Genomic DNA, 19,559 nt, shown 5'->3' with positions numbered 1-19,559 from the left:
GAGCAAGACACAGAGCTCCAACATCCAGTTGAGAACTACAGTAAATTATGGTGATACAGAGAAGTTTTACTTTGTAAATGTGCCTGTGAGAAAGTTATGCCTCGGATTTCCATTCAGCCACTGGTGTAGTGGAAAGAATATGCCACTGCAAGGTAATCTATTAGACAGGAAGTGGCTTTCTGTGCACACATTATAATGATGGAAAATGAAACTGAAATTTCAAAGATCAGTGCTAAAATAACAAGAAAATGAGAACAGGAGGAAAAACACCCAGGAAACAATAACAGTTGGCATACAGTCCTTTTGTATCTTGTGTGATCACCTCTTGCAACCACCACTCTTGTCACCTATGTGACACTGAGCAAAAATGAGTCTGAATATACAGTTTTGGGATGTTAAGTCCAAGGGACTGACGAAATTACTGCCCATTGGTAGGCAGAAGGCCACTTCTCCAGATTCTATGATCCATTACTTCCCAAAGTTGCTTTATGGTCAGAATAAAGGTCAATGCAGCACCTGAATATCAGCAATAATTCTTCAGGAGGCTGTGAATATAGCATCTGTGTATAACCTGGCAATGTCCTACTGTAGCTCAGGTCGTGTAGTAGTAGTGAGCACAGGGCCACTGACTTGACTCCTTGCTCTATGGCCAGCAGCATCGACTCTGACCCTCACTCTAGTATCACTGATACGGGCATTGCATCTGATAGCAGTTTTAGCACTAGAATGAATCTGAAATGGTCACTCTGACAGACCAGTTTGAAGTGTCAATCCTCATCTACTGTGGTCTCTTAATGGTGACCAAGCATTGGAAATCATCTATTCTTCCACTCTGTTGAAACCTAGCATGTAATCAACACACAGTGGAGCTGCCTAATCCATAGTGTCTGGCAACACTGCCACAATATATGCCTGCTTGCTGCACACCAATAGCACACCCCCCTTGCTTCTAGTAAAATGCAAGGCATTATGGAACACAGCACATAAAACTGATTAATGTGGCCTTTGTGTAGCTGTGACCTAAGCTTTGAATTAATGTATTTCAAAGGTACTCTGATCAGGCATTGTCCTAACGATACTTTGTGTGTTTGGCAAACTGCAATCCCTCACTACTATTGTTGGACAAAGGGTCTAAAACAAAATGGAAATGGTTTGCATCAATTCCACAAAAAAACAAAACAAAACATATTTTTCTCATTTCAGAAAATGTTGTATTTTTGCTCCAAGAAAAGACTTTATCTCCAAAAGGGAAACACTTTAATTAAAACAAAAGTCTTGACAAAACTTTTTCAAATATATCAGAGTTCAATCACAGTACAATGAGCAGACAGTTACCTCCATGAAAGAAATTCCCAAACTCCACATGTCTGAATGGATGCCATACTGCTCCCCTGATATCCTCTCTGGCTGAAACATAAGAAACGCACCAAGTCAGGGATCGATCCAGAAGGGGAGCAAGAGAGGGTAGAAAAATTAAAGAGCTGAGGTAACAAGACCATCTTTTGGGCAAATGCAGGAAAAGAGAGGGTTTTGGCATATTAAACTAATGCAAGTAAAAAAAAATAGCAGGTGCAGGCAAGGTAGGTAGAGTAAGAGTCGAAATTAATCCGGAGGCTCTCTGTTAACAGGAGAGGAGATCTCATGCAGACTGGGGTGGGTGGGGGGTGTAGGGGCTTCCAAAGGGTAATCTGTTTAATGCACACAGGGGAGGGTTCTAGGTAATCGCAGCTAAAACATTTTCAAAAGGAAAAAAATTTAATTTAATCCCAGTGCTTTCTGACAAGCTGAAGCGCAGACTGTTTGAAGTGCAGCAGTCCATTTCATCTCTACAGAATTCAACTGAATTAAATGAGATGTAGATCGAGTAAGACCCCCAACTGCCCTCCTCTCCTGTTTGGCTGCCTTACTTACTGCCATATATGCATTGGTTCCCACATAGGTTTTGGCAATGGAGTTGACCAGCTGAAAGAATAAAAAAAAAAAAAAAGCCATGAGTTTGTGTGATCAGCACCCCGTCCCAGTAAAGGAATGAAGCAGCCTGTTATATGCAAAAGAGTAAGGGAAAAATCCTGCAGTTTTAAATAAGTGGAATGCCCAAAACACAAGGCAGGTGGTTGAAACACAACAAGAGAGTTTGACAACATCTAATAGGCGTCTGACCTCCCGTTTCTTCTCACTGCTTGGCAGGGAAGAGAGGTGATGGCAATTCAAATGAACACCGCTGCAAATGCGCAGGTCACCACTGGCAGGACTCTCGAGGGGCCGCAAAATGGAAATTAATTAAAATTTGTGCTGCACGCCGTCAATGCCCGCTGCTATTGTCACACTCCACTTTAATTTTTTCTTGCAGGCCTGTTTAGCTCCCTCAGCACAGCTCCCACTCTGCCCCATCTATTGTCTACCCAAAAACTGCTCTGTGCTGCAGCTGCATGTCAATGAGCTGCACTATCGGGGACGAGTAATTACAATATCAGCAATTTCTCCTGTCATTAAACAATCAACAATCATATTCGCACAAGAAAAAAGAACTCTGAATAGAGGGCCTCCCTGAGCATTACAAGCAATCGGAGAGATTTTGACTTGCTGCCAGGAACCAACAAAAGTGGGGGGAGGGTAGCAAAGCCAGAGGAGCCCCAGCTTACCTGAGTGCTGACTCCAAAGTCACACAGCTTCACCTGACCCCGCGTGTTCACCAGCATGTTAGATGGCTTGACATCTAAAAAACAGAGAAACATGGAGGGTAGGGAGAGCTTCGGGCAGTGGTTTCAGAGTGTTGTTAAATGACAAATAGTACAATTTTGGGGAAGCTGCACACATTAAGTGTATATGATGGTCATGCATTTTCATCAGGCATACTGCAAGAACTCACAGAACAAGGAAGGCATACACCTGTTAATGAAGTCATTACATTAACTGTGATTCACTGTTGCTAGGAAATCAAGAGGTGGACCACTTGATTTACCGACTGGGCAGCTTGTGCAAAGGACAGGTTCTGGACCATTAGCTTTGACTAGAAATAAGAGACTAGAGCACTCACCTCTGTGTAAAATCTTCAGGCTCCACAGATAGGTGAGTCCTTTAACCACCTAAAAGACAAAGAGGTACAGTACATGGAATGAACGCCAAATGATCACCAAGAGTGAGGATTCCAACTGTCGTAGACAAAGTGCAGCAACAGTTACCTGCCCCAATACCGTGTCACAGATGCATTTCCTCATGTCAGAAGAGAAATTAATCTACAGAAACTATGCAGTACCTTTGAATCCACGGCATTACAAACTACTGACCAAGGTTACGTTTTCATGAAGGAAGATGGGCAACATGACACTGCCAATCAAGACACAATAAAAACATTAACTCTGGCAGCAAACAACATCCGGGAGTTGCCAGTACTTTACTAGATAAGCTAAGAAGTGATGGTATGCAATGGTGGAAAGATAGCAAATTGACCTGTCATGCAACACAAATTGTAAGTTAGTTGCAAAAATCTTTCAGTGAGTTTGAAACATTTATAAAGACAAAAATGACTTCATCACTTTGCTGCAATGGAAACACAAATATATTTAGTATCACTCTGTATAATGACCACTGCAAGGCACACTCAAACACAACCCACACTAAGTATCTGAAGTTGCAAAATAATCTAGCAGACATACACACATCTTTGGGGTGTGGGAAGAAAATCATAGTAACCACAGAAAAATCCTCATAGAGATTCGGAAATATGCAGATTGTACAAAGACAGTGACTAGACCAGAATATCAACCCAGACTTCTGCAGCTGTAAGGCAATAGTTTTCCTGCATTGGGCTAAAAGTCAAGACATACTTCATCTCCCTGCTACCACACATTGAAAAAGGCAGTTTTGACAATGAATGGGTAAAATAAGATACACTAATAAAACCCTGACTATTCCCTTAAAATAAGAAGTTCGACATCCATTCTACTTTCACTGATGGCACAACTAGGGCTAATCAAACCCAATTGCTCGGAGGTCCAAGATGTGCACTTTCATGCTTCTGATATTCCTTCTTTCTATCCTGAAAATCATAATGGCTATCTTAAACTGGACAAAACAAAACAAAAACACAAATACACAGCATTGGCTTTGTTAGGAGGAATTCAAGAGGGTGGACTAACAGAGTTAAGCTAAAAAACACAACCAAGGAAGAAAGGTTGTGGCTAAGAACCTGTCAGGTGTTTATACATAACAATAATTCTTCCTTCCCAGTCCACCAAGAGAGGTCCCGCACTTGCACCACTAAGCCCAATGTAATCTGGTAAACTTACAGCCACTGCTATCCTCCCGAGGACATGTTCTGGGATCCGCCGGTATACATCCAAAGAGCCCCCTGAGGACAAAAATGATGTTCTGTCACATAAAGTTGAACAAACGCCATGTCTCCACTATTAGGGGTGAGTGCCAATTTTTTTAGTACCTGCTTCCCAAGTAACATCTGTCACTCCTAGACATTCCCGCCTTACCTGATAGTTATACACACATATAATTAAAGAGAACTTCATTGGGGATATGGGTTTATGTTACAGTAAATTAAGCTAACCTGTTAAAAACTTTGGAAATTCATATTGCAATGTGAATCTTACCATCCATAAACTCTGTGCAGATGGAGATTCGGTTTTCCACAAAAAAAGCCCCATAAAAGCCAATGATGTAGGATGAGTCACACTGAAAAATGAGGAGAGACAAGGAACATAGCTGTGCTTGTAGTAAGGTGTTTCCAAGGGTTTACAATACAACGACAGATGGAAAGAAAAAAATTGGTAAAAGTAGAAACAAACAAATATATTAATCAAGCATTTAATTAAATACCTACCTCATCAGTTAATTACATAATTTAAGATTCCAGAACATGCATCTTCTTCTGTTCAAGCCATTCTGTTTTTGATTTACTCCTGTGTTTCAGGTCATTATCGTCTATCATCACTCAACCTCAATTAAGCTTTAGGTGGCAGACAATACCCAAATGTTATCCTGTAACATTTCTTTATACAACTTAGAATCCGTGATCCCTCACTACGGCAGCAAACTGTTGAGGTCCTCACGCAGCAAAGCAGGCCCAGACCATGATGTTCTTCCACCAACCTTCACAGTTGGGTACAGGTTTTGATGTCTGTGTGCAGTGCCTTTTTCCCTCTCCAAACAAAGCTTTGCACTTTTCTTTAAGACTTCAAGACCTTTTATCGCATATGTTCACAGAAGACTGCCCCAGTGGTCATTTGCAAAATGAGACATGCAACAATGTTTCTTTTGGAAAGAATCAGTTTCCTCCCGTGTTTTTTCCAGGAACGCTGTTCATATTTAGCATTTTTCTTACAGCAGGCACATGAACAGAGAGACACGTAAGCTGAAGAGATTTCCGCAGGTTATTTGCTGTTACCCAAAGTTTTTTTTCCACCTCATTAAGCATTACACACTATTCTAGTTATGATCTTCAATGGATGCCAACTTACGTTGAGAGTAGCAACTGATTTTTTTCCATTTACAGATTATTTGTCTTACTGTGGAATAATGAACAACTAGTTCTTTAGAAATGGTTTTGTAGCCTTTATATATCTCTATAATTCTTCTTCAAATGTGTTCTGAAATTTATTTAGATCGGGGCACAGTTCACACAAATAAATCTGTGTCTAGATCCAAACTCAGTATGTCCTATCCAATGAGGAAGGCACCTCCAACCCATAACTTCAATAACATCTCATTCATTGGGACAGCGGAGTCCAATTACTTTTTGTACAGTTATCAGGTTATGTAGATCGTTTGTCTACTGTTGTAGCAAGCTGACATCTACATTTTATGAGTAATTATTGCAGAAATAAAATTACAAATAATTCAACTTTTATTACACACGATAGATAGGTAGATAGCTATAAAACTCTCTCTCTACATATAATTCATGGCATGCACAGACAAAATTAGATAAAAGTACCTTATAAAGAATTTCTAACTCTGACATGATTTGCTTCTGTAATTCAGCAGTGATGTCCAAGGGAATAACCTGAGAAATATAAAGTGAAATTGCACATTGTACCCAACATCACAGACAAAGGTTTTATTCCCCTTTTCTAAAGAATCTCAAAGAGACAGCTTAATGCTGATGAAGAACTAAAACCAAGAGGGGGCACCCCTTCTGATGTCCAGGAAAGAGCCATATTTCCTCTTATTTACTTCTGTCAATATCAAGAATTTTTTTTTTGGCCAGTGCTGTCTAATATGCTAGCTTGACATGCAAGAGGATGGGCTACATATTGACAAACAGGAGCAGAATGATTGTGCATTTTTGCTGGGTAAACTCTTCTATCACCATTAGGAAAGTCCCCAGCCATCCGTTTCCCAAAGAGGCCTGTGTTAATTTGATAGTCTGCTCTGACTCGTCTTTAAGAGCAGCAGCAGGTAAATGGAGAGTTAGTACAAATGGCATTGTGCTAGGACTAGAAGTACTAAGACTACTGAGAGCCACAATGAAAGGAAGGCCTGAACTTAAGAGGTTAAAAACACTGCAAATTGGCTATTTTCTGTAGTGAAACCAAGAAGAATGTGCTACCAGTGGGCTTGCATGAAACATGTATTAAAAAGTTTTCTTTTTTTTTTTAAAAAATTAAGTGGATGCAGGAATTCTAAAACAGGAATAAATAAAATAGATAAAAAATAAATCAACAGACCTTAACAGCTAGAATTTTCCCGCTTGGGACATGATGTGCTCTGTGAGGACAAAAGTAGAAAATTCCCATTAGTACGCGTTTGGGGAACTATAGCACATATATTTACTCTTAGATAACCCCAATTGGTAACTCTATGTGGACTGCTGGATTTTGGGAATTTTACACAATGCGAAAGAAAAGAAGATAGATAAGTTAGCAGTAAGAAAGAGAATGTTAAAGTTTTTTAAAAAACTCTTCAGAAGAGAAGGATCATCCCTTGAAGTAAAGAAATATAAAAGGGCCAAGAAAAAGCAGGGTATGGTAGCATGTACAGTACTAGGTAGGTCAAGATGCATGTTAAAGCAACAGGGAAAAACTGTTAAAAACACAGTTTCCAGTACAAACCCCCAGGAATAAAAGGGGCAGCAACCCGAGTGGAGATCAGATCCAAGGAAGCTGAGCACACGTGAATTGCGGAACTTAAGTCCCAGATCCAGCCTGTAACTTATGGGTTATTTTTGTCACTTAAGTAGTCCAGTCAGTTTTCACAAGAACCAGTTTCAAATTGCAGTCAAATAAAAAAAAATGAATGCACATTTAATAATTAAGCAATGATGAACGTTAATTAGTCTGCGGAGATTAGGTTTCTTGTCAGGGTGGGTGCATTTAAGGAATGGAGACAAGACAAAAGTAACATTTAATTACGAAAGACATCTGTGAAGTGCAACAGGGCCTCCCCCAGCACGGACGATCGCTTGCCTCTCAGCTGTCCTGACCCAACCACAGATCCCAGCAAGGTGAATAATAAGGTTTGGAGAGGGGATACCATTACAGATGAAGACAATCCTAAACCTCTGAGAAGCTTTAATTAACAGCTAACACCTTCCAGCGCCCGGCCCGCTAATTGCCCATTTGACACAGAGCAAGCGAATATTTTGCTTACTGCTCTGATAATTACATTTCAGCAACAATTCAGACAGGACTTTACAACCTGGAGTGGCGCCACTCATCTTCAGGGGCCATCACCTTAGCATTTAGCACTTTATTATTATTGCCGTGCAGCTCTCAGCATCACAATTATTTTCACATTGATTATTACATTTTATTATCATCATCATTGCATGGCTCCATCCAGCATCCGTGCTGTAATAAGCCATCTGATGCGCCAAGACACAGACTACCAACAGCAGAAGTTACAGTTCCCCCAGGCTCTAAAAGGAAAAGCAGTTCAGCTGGAAGGTCAGCAGTCTACCCCCCAGCAACCTCCCACACACCCACTTCATCACCTGTATCTTATTTACACTGCAGCTGGGAAATAAAAGCTCCGTTTGCATTATTGATGCCCATCTTTTAAAATTGATAATCATGGTTACAAAGTTTAAAAGATAAAGTTACGCTCTTCAGGTAACGCAGAGCATATCACATTCCCAAGAGCTGGCCACGCTGACTGGGAGTGAACCACTCACCTTCACGTGCAAGAAGGTCCTTTCAGAATACCTGATGCACTAGCTGGCACTGCAACAAACCTGTGCCTTAAACAATGTGGCAGTGGAAACATCTAGAGATCCAATCATGTCAATGTAGGGGACATTTATCCTGTTCTATGACAAACCCACATCATAAAATCAGGAGAGAAACAGCAGTGACCCCAAAATATTAACCACATACAAAAGGACAGAAATATCTGTACTTATGAAAGCCTATAATGCATCCCACACCACACTGCTCATCCCGGCATGCAGGCAGCTTGGGGGAGAGAAGTGCATTGATTTTTCTGAACTCAATTGACTGCAAAGTTGTCTGTGCAGCACTATCGGCATGGAGCTGACAGGTGCCCTTCTCGAATTATTCCGTCATAAAAAAGCGGGCATGTGGCAGTCGGTCAGCAGAGCAGTAAAAAAAACTAAATAAAAGCAGGTCATTTTTGAATGAATTTAGCATCGCCCCGAGACGCTTGGCCAAGGCTGCCTTAGGAGTGATCAATACTTCCATTTCAATAAAGCAGTGGCAGCGACTCTGCGACCTGTGACATCCTGTCATGCTGGCATACGCGCTACAATATATCAGTAGCGCAATGCAGCTCGGCCACACAATTAGAGTTAAGAACCACGAAGTAACCATAAATATACATTCTCATACACCAAGTGAGGCATCAGCACTAGAATTGTACTTGTTTTGTGAGAGTAATTTGCTATATAAAGCCTAAATGACATATTAGCACATACATGCATATTCATATTTAAACAGAAGCAACCAAACAAATCTTTTTACACTAAATGCTTGTGTAAAGAGCTGTACATACCTTTGTCATACAAGCACACATACTACTTATTTACACATACAGTAAATGCAATTTGCCCCACCAGTACACTTATGTCCCAGGTTCCCAAAGAGCAAACTTCTTCAGCAAAACCCCCTCACTTGTATACTGTGCCACCATTCCCATGACCCAGGATATCCCGATTTCGAATGTCTTGCTCATTCATCTGCAGAAATAAAAAGAAAAGAGATGTCAAGAGTCGGATAGAACTGTCAAGGAAAAGGAACGGGGGCAGTAAACAACGAGCCACCCAGGTCATCCCAAGTTCAGCCGCGAGTCAGGAAAGATCAATACAACATTTGCTGTCCAATTTATAAGAGACAATACCAGGGGACACAGTGATGGAAAGTTTAATGACAATTTGCTTGCCCAGCTCGTTTCATTAAAATTTGATAAAAGGTGCCAGAAATGAAATGACATAATGAAGAGGCAAAAGTGACATCACAGAAACCTCTAGTCTTAGAGGACTGGTCAGGACGGTGGTAACCAGGCAGGACCCAAATCATTTTTTTTTCTTTGTCTGCAGGGCAGGAATTCTTCCTCACTTGCATACATGGTAAATTCTCAGACCCTTGTAGTGGCCTGATTTCACTAATGCAAGGAAGGAAATTTTGTGACGGGCACATCAATAGCAGCAGGATGCCGGCCATGTACGCAGCATCCCTGACAGCCAGCTGTTTCCGTTTAGTGTGAGTGACAGATATTAAATAAATATTTATGTTACATAACCTGTATCAATAAAGCCTAGCAGAAAGCTATTTTGGAGCTGTCAATATCTGATTTTCTCAAACGATCATAAATCTGAAGTTTTCTCAGAAGACTAATATGAAGTCAATACTCCACTGTCAGGGATAATTCTCACTAAATTAGTGGCGGGCTGGGCATGTTAGCACACTGTACCCGATTGATTGGGTCACAGCAAGAGTCTGAAGTGTCATGGGACGCAGCTCCATTAGGCTGCTGCAGGGGTGTGTAGAGGGGGTGGGGGGCGTTAATTGTCTTCTCTACTCCAGCCACTTGATTCATGAAACACCAATGAGGCTCAGAGAAGTGCCGACAGACACACAATGAATATACGTGGCGGACAATAAAGATCTCACCCTGAGAAGCGTGAAGGGAAAGTGAGTGGTGCTTAATAAAATCAATAAGAGCCTCTCATTCGGAAAGACACACACGTCACGGACAATTGGAGCTACCCAAACACATGGGTGCTGCAGACAGCCAGCGGGAAGGAGAAGTCCAACTATCCCTTCTTTTCATGGTGGTCAGTATAAAAGTATTTGGGACAAGAGGGCAGGTAAGGGGAAGAGTGGGCAGTAGGTACAATGGAATGAAAATATGATAGACTGTAAGGGGTACGATGAGAGCAATTAGTTAAAGACTTGTTAGAAGAAGAGTTTAAAAATACCTGAAGGGGCAACAGAGGGTACAGGACTAACACACACAAGAATGAACAAAATAGTGAAAGCAGCTGGGATGGGCAGATGATGCAAGACACCAGAAGAGGGGTAAGGGTGCAAGGGTCTACACCATGTTATGAGGTGTAAGTGCAAGGGAATAGGAAGGAAGATGACAAGGACTGCAATGAAGGGATATATGTAGAGGAGTGTGGTTGTAAAACTGGTTAGTTTGATGAAGCAAAACACAGAACTGGTCAAGTGTACAAATGTCAATGTGGACAGCACAAGAGAAAACAATGAAAACTGGAAGGCAGATTGCAAGATAGATAAATCAGAGAACTGATATGGGGGAAACACCAAGGAGATGGCGTCAAGTAATTTTTGTAAAACACCAAACAAAGGTCAGTTTGGGAATATCTGAGCAAAGGAGAGTCTGGGTAAAACATGTGAAAGATCAATTAGGAAATAGCAGGTAAAACAGGCAGGAAATGGGAGTGAAATGGAGAAGCAGTGATTGAGCTACATTCATGAAAACGGCAATAAAATAAAACATTTAATATATGCAGTGGCATTGAAAACAAAAAGGTATTCTGCTGCCTCAGAGGGTCCTAGGTACAAATCCCAGCCAGGTCACCATCTCCCAAAATCACAAATATACTGTATGTATGTTATTTGACTAGCAATGCTAAACTGACCCCATATCAGTGTGTGTAGGTGTACACTCACCAGCAACTTTATTAGGAACACCTTGCTAGTACCGAGTTAGACACCCTTTTGCCTTCAGAACTGCCATAATTCTTCATGTCACAGTTTCAACAAGATGTTGGAAACATTCCTCAGGGATTTTGGTCCATATTGACATGATAGCATCACGCAGTTGCTGCAGATTTGTTGGCTGCATATCCATGATGAGAATCTCCAGTTCCACCACATCAAACAAGTACTCTATTGGACTGAGATCTGGCGACTGTGGAGGCCATTTGAGTACAGTGAACTCATTGCCAGGTGTAAGAAACCAATTTGAAATGATTTGCGCTTGATGATATGGTGTGTTATCCTGCTGGAAGTAGCCATCATAAGATGGGCACATTTCAGTCATAAAGGGATGGACATGGTCAGTAACAATACTCAGGTAGGCTGTAGTGTGTAAATGATGCTCAGTTGGTACTAAGGGGCCCAAAGTGTGCAAATAAAATATCCCCCACAGCATTACACCACCACCAGCCTGAATCATTGATGCAGGGCAGGATGGATGCATGATTTCATGTTGTTGACGCCAAATTCTGACACTACTTTCCGAATGTCACACCAGAAATCGAGACTGAAAAGACCAGGCAACATTTTTCCATTCTTCTATTGTCCAATTTTGGTGAGCCTGTGTGAATTGTAGCCTCAATCGGTTGCTCTTAGCGAACACAATTAGCACCCAGTGTGGTCTCCTGCTGCTATGGCCCATTTGCTTCAAGGCTCGACATGTTGTGTGTTCAGAGTTGCTCTTCTGCATACCTCTGTTGTAATGAGTGATTATTTGAGTTACTGTTGTCTTTCTATCAGCTCCGACCAGTCTGGCCATTCTTCTCTCACCTCTGGCATCAACAAGGCATTTTCACTCAGAAAACTGCCACTTACCGGATATTTTCCCTTTCTGGACCATCATTAAACCCTAGAGATGGTTGTGCATGAAAATCCAGTAGATCAGCTGTTTTTGAAATATGGAGAGCAGCCCATCCGGCAGCAAAAACCATGCTACATTCAAAGTCACTTAAATCACCTTTCTTCCCCATTCTGATGCTCGGTTTGAACTTTAGCAGGCCGTCTTGACAATGCCTATATGCATAAATACATTGAGTTGTTGCCATGTGATTGGCTGATTAGATATTTGCATTAACAAGCAGTTGAACAGGTGTACTTAATAAAGTAGCCGGTGAGTGTATGTGCACCCTGTGATTGTCTGGTGCCATATCACCTTATGTTGCCAAGATGGGCCCCAGCTCTCGGTATTAGTGAACTGTATAAGGGGAGCTTGGTAATGGATGGACAAATGTAGAAACAGACATTTTATGTGGGACCAAGTGTAAAAGGTGTGATAAAGAAAGAAAGCCAACAGTACTGAAAAAGCAAACAAGCAGAGAAACTTAAGTCTAAGCAGGGCAACACCGTTGGATGAAAAAGGATATACGCCTGGGTAGAAAATTGGAATTAAGGGATGGCAGATATTGAGGGGCTTTAAGCGGTAGGCAGAGTAAGCCATAACTGTGTACCTGTCCATTGGCCAAGATCTTCTTGAGCTCTGCTGATGACTTCTTCAAACTAAGAAAGGAACAACAAGGAATAATGAATGGGCCCCCCCCAAGGCCAATGAACTATGCAAGATCTGCAAATGTCCCAGCACAAGGTTGACTATGTCAGAAGCAAAAAAAAATCAATTGCTGGGACAATGATGATACCCCGTGGAACAAATAAGAAAGAAATGTAAAAAAGAACCATTCAACTGCTCTGTCATTACACTAATTAATTGTACAATTAATTCAGCTATTCCAAAAATGGCCTTCTAACTGCTCTTTGTAATTAAAGTACAAATTGCTGAGAATGAGCAATGCGCCGTCAACACTGGCAGCCAAGGGATGCTAATTAATTACAAGTAGCACGTGTCTCTAACTGGAAACACGCCTCTATGTTTTCCAACTTGGGTCCGACATACATTAGTCTGGGAGAAAAGCTCCAAGTTGTTGACGTATAGGGATGCCCCTTAAAATGCATTTTGCTTCAATGGACAATAACAGCAGCACATTAGGACTCTTAACTTTTCAGCAATACTCTGTTGACCACACCCAGGTTTATTTAACACCATAAATTATGGCAACCCAAGCAGACAAATATCTGGATATAAACTCAGAATATTTCAGAGCTGCCCCTTAGTCTACAATGTTTTTCATTTTTGATCCACTTCCCTACAAAACAATTGATTTTTGGCATGGTGGACTTTCTTACCTATTGTTAGGCAAAGTATCGGATGCAATGGAGCTGCTGTTATGAGTGGTGCCAGCACGTGTGTTCACCTATAGGAACAATGACATTATTAACTGGATCAGAACTTCAGTAAACAAACAGCAAAACAAAATAAAATTTTTGATTAAGTATAGTCAAATGGCTAAAGGGATTTGTTTAAACTATAAGGCTACCATCTCAGCTTCTACCATCAACTCACTATGTAACCCTGACCAAGTCACTTAAATCTGGCCTAGCACCAAATCCAATGATAAAGAAACAATTATTTATTGCACTTAACACTTGTCAGTTGCTCTGTATTAATGTATCAGCTAAAAACTGAATTTTAATGTACATTAACCCTGACTGTTAATCACAAAGTGATCAGAGGCATAGGAGGAGTTTATATTGCAGGCTGATTACCTGACCTTAGCACAAAAGGCATTAACCCTGCCCAATGAACGTCAAATAAGAGACTCGGATAATATATGACCTGCACGCTGACCAGAAGATCAGAGTCTAACATACTGTTAATCCTGCCTACTACAACACCATGAACTGTTAAATTTGGTACGACCAGTGTACTGAGTGAGAGAGGTGTATTCTGGAGTCTAACAATGCTAGAATAGTGTTTCCATGCCACTCCCAACATTCCTGAAACAATTATTAAGCTCCGTACCTTCAGGCCGTGAATGTTCCTCTTCCCGGGAGGCTTGCAGGCTGAAACGGTAATTGACTAAATTGTAGAACACATCAGGGCCGTTTAGAAATTTGTAACAAAATGAATCGTTTAAAAAGAAATGAGGGCGACATTGAAATTAGCAGCAGAAATGATTGAGATCTGACTCCAGAGACCTCTGCCTGGAATGACGAGATGAGGATTTCTACATGCAGAAACTACAGATGCAAAGGAGCACTCTTCTTCATTAAACCCAGCAGTGTCCTGCATTCTGTGGAGTGGACAGCATCAGCACCGACACTTGTTAATCAAGTAAACTGTCTTCTGTCAGAAGGTGGGAATATGAGGGTTAATGGCAGGCACTGACCCACAAACGAAACTGACTCATACCAAAGAACTCAATCCTCACTTTTAATGGTGATTCTTTTAATTTACTTTTTTCCCTTCAGGATGAGCAATCATTATGAGCTCACAAGTGGCTGCAAGTGGGAAAGCTCATGATCAGGCGGCCTTCTGCTCCAGAACGCCGCAGTGCGAGACGTGCCACAAATAAAAAGATGGCAAATGCATGTTACAGTCTGTACTCATTTCCAAAGTACAACATCCAGCAAATTGTATGTTAAAGGAGCCGTCAATTTTGATTGATTGTCTTGGAGTAAAGAATGTGATTTCCTTTCTTGATGCACGTGTATATTCCCCCCACTACTCCACCTTCACCTTCACCTTGACGCTGGATGGCACAACATCTACAAGACAGCAGTCTGGACAGCTTGTGAAGTTTTATTCTGGCCCAGCGCGGTCACATTCCAACAGAAAAAAAGCAACATAAAGTCTGTTCTGACTGGGACCCAGAAAAATCTCTCTGGGGAGCCTCGCTGTATAAAACAAATTGAATGGGAACTTGGAAATCACTTTTCTTGGATAGACAACAACTTGACAGATTCAAAAACACCACTCTGCTATAATACTTCCAAAAATCTTAAAATCCAATGATTTTTGAGAAAAAAAAAACTCTCTAGAAAGGACATGACTCCCTCAAAAACTTAATCGTTTTCTGGCAAGTACACAGCTGCAGGGTTTCACTGGTCAAGACAAAATTCAGAGATACAGCGGAACACCTCTCTGAGCAGAAGACAGCTACTGATGGGACACCGCTTTTGGTCAGGATTGCACTTAAGAGAAATCAAGGGCAACAATAAATGTGGGTAAAGCTATAACAGCAATCCATAGAGGCTTTTCTATAGAAACAGGTCAGAGATACATGGGGTGTCGGAGTGGAAGAAAAAAAAAAATCTGATGTACCCATTGCATGACTTTCTATACATAAAGCTGTCACATTTGCAGTAGTATATTACTGATCATTATTTAACAATTTAGAACAAAACAGAAGAATTATATGTTTTGGATAAACATATATAAATACACACACACATAATAAATATTATACACATATATTTACACACATTATTTTATATTATACATACATACATACATACATACATACATACATATTCATTAGGCCTGGGAAAGTTAACACATTACTTTTTGTGATTAATGTGGCCTGTTTAATGCTTTAAAAAATATTGTCGCTTCCAGGGCTGGCCACAAGGTTAACGCCTCAGGTAGTGCTTTGGTCAGGGCAGCATTTTCATGTATTTTTTTTTTTTTTTAATAATTTAAAACAGATAAAAAAAAAAATTGCAAAGGTAAAAATTATGCTCTTTATTTCATTTCATGTTTCTATAAGAAGACTGATTCAATGTCATATCACAGAAGTGTGAAATAAGTTATATTTGTGTGGCACTAAAATCAAAATAAGTCTCCAGTACCACTATATTTAACTCTCTGATCTTCCAGCCAGAGTACAGTGCTGACTGCCCTAATATAATCACAAAATTCTAAGAAACAGAACTATAATGATTATCCCTACCTATCATTCCAGTTTGCAGTATCTTTGATAATTTATGCAAAGAATGCAATATAACCATCCAAGTAATGCATGGTGTCAGTTTTTAAGCGAGGGAGTAGCAACAGAGACCTATTTTAAGCACGTCAGGAGTAAAGGTGTAGGTACAGCAGTGCTTTCCAACCATTTTTCTGAGGAGCACACTTTTTGTAACCCAAAAATTCAAAAGGTACACCACAATTCTACCAACCACAAAAATATTAAATCTCTTAGACGTGAAACTGTCTAAAGGGGTGAGACAGGCAGTAATGAAAAAAGCAGCTTGGAGATTGATGTTTGCAGACATAGCACTTGTGTACAGGATAATTTTCAATCGTTGATGGTGATGAACAATTGGCGATAGTTCACAAAAGTTTTATGTATGCCCATACATTGGCCTTGTTCTCTTACTGCCTTCTTTTCAACTTGCCTTTTAGGAAGGCATTCAAATGCAGGTTGTTAAGTTGAAACTATGCCATTATTATTATTTTTTTTTATTCCTTTGTGTTAATTGATTCTACATTAAGTTTGTGATTCAGTGTGTATTTACTTTATGATTTATGTATTAATTTTATAATTACATGTTTTAATATTTTAGATATGATTACTTACATTTATGCAATTAATTAGTTATATGTACAAATAGCATGTTACTTTTGCATTTTCCTTTTTTGTATGAAAAACTGCACATTTCACTGACCAAAATTTCTTATTAGTTATTAAACCCTAAGTGCATATAAGAATCTTCATGAAACTGATCAGAGAAACAGTCAAATTTGATATTTTTCTTGTGTTTAATAAATATATTTAGTCCTTCATGTGCTGTAAAGTAAATAAAATTCATCCAATTTTCTCCTTCACCAACCCAAGCCCCTAAAAATTTGTGGTATGAACACTGACCACAGTGCCACCCGAAGAAACAATTACAAAATATCTATTGCAAATAACTGGATTAATACTAAACAAGTACTTTATTGATAGGTTTTGATTACCAAGTTGGCAGAGGACCAGCATACTGTCCACCATATTTGCTTTTTGTCTTACACCCAGTGGTGCACTGGCAATATGTGATCCTTAACTGGGCCAATTAAATTTACCTCTCAGCACATTCAGGATTAAATGTATACCTATGATGTCTGTTCAGCTCCTTTCACTTGATTGCATGCTATTCACATGCTTAATCTCTCCATCACCAGCTGCTACCAGACAGTCGTAACACAACATGTGCACAATGTTAGACCGACAGCAGAAGGCAATGTGTTTATGAAGAAAGGCAATACTTTTGCAAAATGACAAAGTAATTCAGTAAAACAGAAATGGCTGTTTTTGATAGAAAATACTAAAAGAGTTTACCATTAGGTCACTGGGTTAATGGCTACAGAAAATGGGACTTTGCCATTATAATTATAATTCAGTCATTTCAAGCAGTAATAGCCACTTGCAATATTAGTAAAGTTTTTGCTGTATCTATAATAATAAAAGGCAAAGTCCTCACTGACTGACTCACTCACTCACTCACTCACTGACTGACTCATCACTAATTCTCCAACTTCCCGTGTAGGTGGAAGGCTGAAATTTGGCAGGCTCATTCCTTACAGCTTACTTACAAAAGTTAGGCAGGTTTCATTTCGAAATTCAAAGCGTAATGGTCATAACTGGAACATATTTTTTGTCCATACACTGTAATGGAGGAGGCGGAGTCACGTATCGCGTCATCACGCCTCCTACGTAATCACGTGAACTAAAAACAAGGAAGACATTTACAGCACGAGTCACACGCGGGAACGAAGGTAAATTACGTTAAGTTTTGACTGTCTTTTAATACTGTGTGAGCATACATATTAACACATGTGCAATTAAACGTGTGCATTTACGGGGTGATTTCTCAGGCTTAAAAGCTCACCTTTTATCAAACGCGGGAAGAAAGGTAACTGACGTTGTTCACTGTCTTTTAATACTGTGTAACCATACATATTAACACATGTCCAATTAAACGTGTGCATTTACGGGGTGATTTCTCAGGCTTAAAAGCTCGCCTTTTACTAAAAAGGTAAATGCAAAACTATTTTCAATCAGTTTATTGAAACGCTCCCGTTAAGGATTGCAATAACATATTCGCGAGATAAAAGAACGAAGTAGGGGGAAATGGAGGAACAGCCGCAAACAGCGAAGAGCAAAAAATTAATTAAACAATTGAGAACGGAGCGAGTTAAGCATACAAGCAGGTTCATAAGGGAAACAAAGCACGGTGTAAAACGTAAGTTTAAATTAAGGTAATAGAAACGCTCCCGCTGCGGATTGCAATAACATATTCGCGAGATAAAAGTTTAATGAGAAGACACGAGGTATAAACGAAGCACACGCCGTGGCGCAACGTTAGGGGCAACAGTTTCAACCATTCTATGATCTGCTTCTCGCAACTGAAAGACGGCACATGGCGGATGTTAGCCGACTTGCTGACCGCAACGTTAGGGGCTTCGCCATATCTCAGTGCCAACACTTTGCAGACTGTACTTAAAAGACACGCCCTCCTCACTGGACAGTTAAAAACACCAATCAAACTAACGATGACATCAAGTATTACCCAATCAAAAGTAGGAAAGGAGGCATCTTCATAAAATGCGTGTGGGATGATTTGCATGAGACGCTGCTTTAAAAAAAAAATGATAAAAAAAATACGGGATAAATCCCGTCCAGTATTGATTCAAAACGGGACGCGCAATTTCATTCTCAAACGCGGCACGATTCCGTATTTTAAAGGACTGGTGGCAACCCTACAGTGCCAGGTAACCACCCATACAATCAGATTGTGATTCAGACTAGGAATGCAATGAATGTAATTACCCCGATCTACATACAAGGCGAAAGTCTTGCAACATTCAAAGATGATGGGTTGGGATAATTAGTACTTATTAAGTACAACATTGAACATAAAAGAGCTTATGAAGCCTTGAACAGAAAAAAGCAAGATCTCAGAGATCGTAAAAAAAAAAAGGAGGTAATGTCGTTTTACTCGCTGTAGATTTTACTCAAACATTACCAGTTATTCCACGAGGGAGACCAGCACATGAACTCAACGCGTGTTTTAAAATCCATGCTTCTCCCACGGTCGGTTATATGTCGCGTGTTCTCGGGTAGGTACACCAAAAAATGTATACATTTAAGCATGTAATGGGCAAAGAAAAATGAGGTATACCCGAAGGCACTGCAGTAGTACTCAATGTAACTTTACTTCTTAAATGTTAATGTTTTACTGTTTAATAATTTATACGCTTCTTATATATTGTTCAAATTCTTTTATGAAAATACCAGTGACAGCGCAATGCACGATAACATGGAGTGAATACACCATACGCATCTGCCCACGGCCGCCTGGTGTGCGCAGATAGGAGTTGATTCTAAAATAAAATAAACATAAAAAGAGTAATACATTCATCACCCATAAAGCGGATAGCAGACGTGACGTATTATATGTGTACCACATTTCAAGTCAATACGTGAAACGGTTTGCAAGCTACATGTGATTTAAAATCCTGGACAGACCAACGAAAAGCCACGGTAGCAAATT

The 19,559-nt window shown here is 40.1% G+C and overlaps 1 protein-coding gene across 3 annotated transcripts in view; it reads right to left on the bottom strand.

The window, feature by feature from the left end:
* Nucleotides 1-19,559, bottom strand: part of map2k5 (mitogen-activated protein kinase kinase 5) — a 74,893-nt gene that overhangs the window by 26,106 nt on the left and 29,228 nt on the right. For all 3 annotated transcript variants that reach the window (XR_003718784.2, XM_028823245.2, XM_028823244.2), the window contains exons 5-16: nt 14,047-14,087; nt 13,371-13,438; nt 12,641-12,689; nt 9,081-9,145; nt 6,681-6,720; nt 5,948-6,016; nt 4,605-4,686; nt 4,290-4,351; nt 3,038-3,086; nt 2,643-2,716; nt 1,912-1,962; nt 1,336-1,407 (exon numbers count right to left, since the gene is read on the bottom strand). Coding sequence is in view for 2 of the 3 variants with exons in the window: in XM_028823245.2 (XP_028679078.2) it covers nt 1,336-1,407; nt 1,912-1,962; nt 2,643-2,716; nt 3,038-3,086; nt 4,290-4,351; nt 4,605-4,686; nt 5,948-6,016; nt 6,681-6,720; nt 9,081-9,145; nt 12,641-12,689; nt 13,371-13,438; nt 14,047-14,087 (722 nt within the window). In the remaining variant the exon portion in view is untranslated. The remainder of the gene's footprint in view (nt 1-1,335; nt 1,408-1,911; nt 1,963-2,642; nt 2,717-3,037; nt 3,087-4,289; nt 4,352-4,604; nt 4,687-5,947; nt 6,017-6,680; nt 6,721-9,080; nt 9,146-12,640; nt 12,690-13,370; nt 13,439-14,046; nt 14,088-19,559) is intronic.

Source organism: Erpetoichthys calabaricus, chromosome 17 (assembly GCF_900747795.2).
Source record: "Erpetoichthys calabaricus chromosome 17, fErpCal1.3, whole genome shotgun sequence".
Taxonomy (NCBI): Eukaryota; Metazoa; Chordata; class Cladistia; order Polypteriformes; family Polypteridae; genus Erpetoichthys; species Erpetoichthys calabaricus.
The sequence above is the reverse complement of the archived record's forward strand: the minus strand, read 5'-3'. Positions and strand labels throughout refer to the sequence as shown.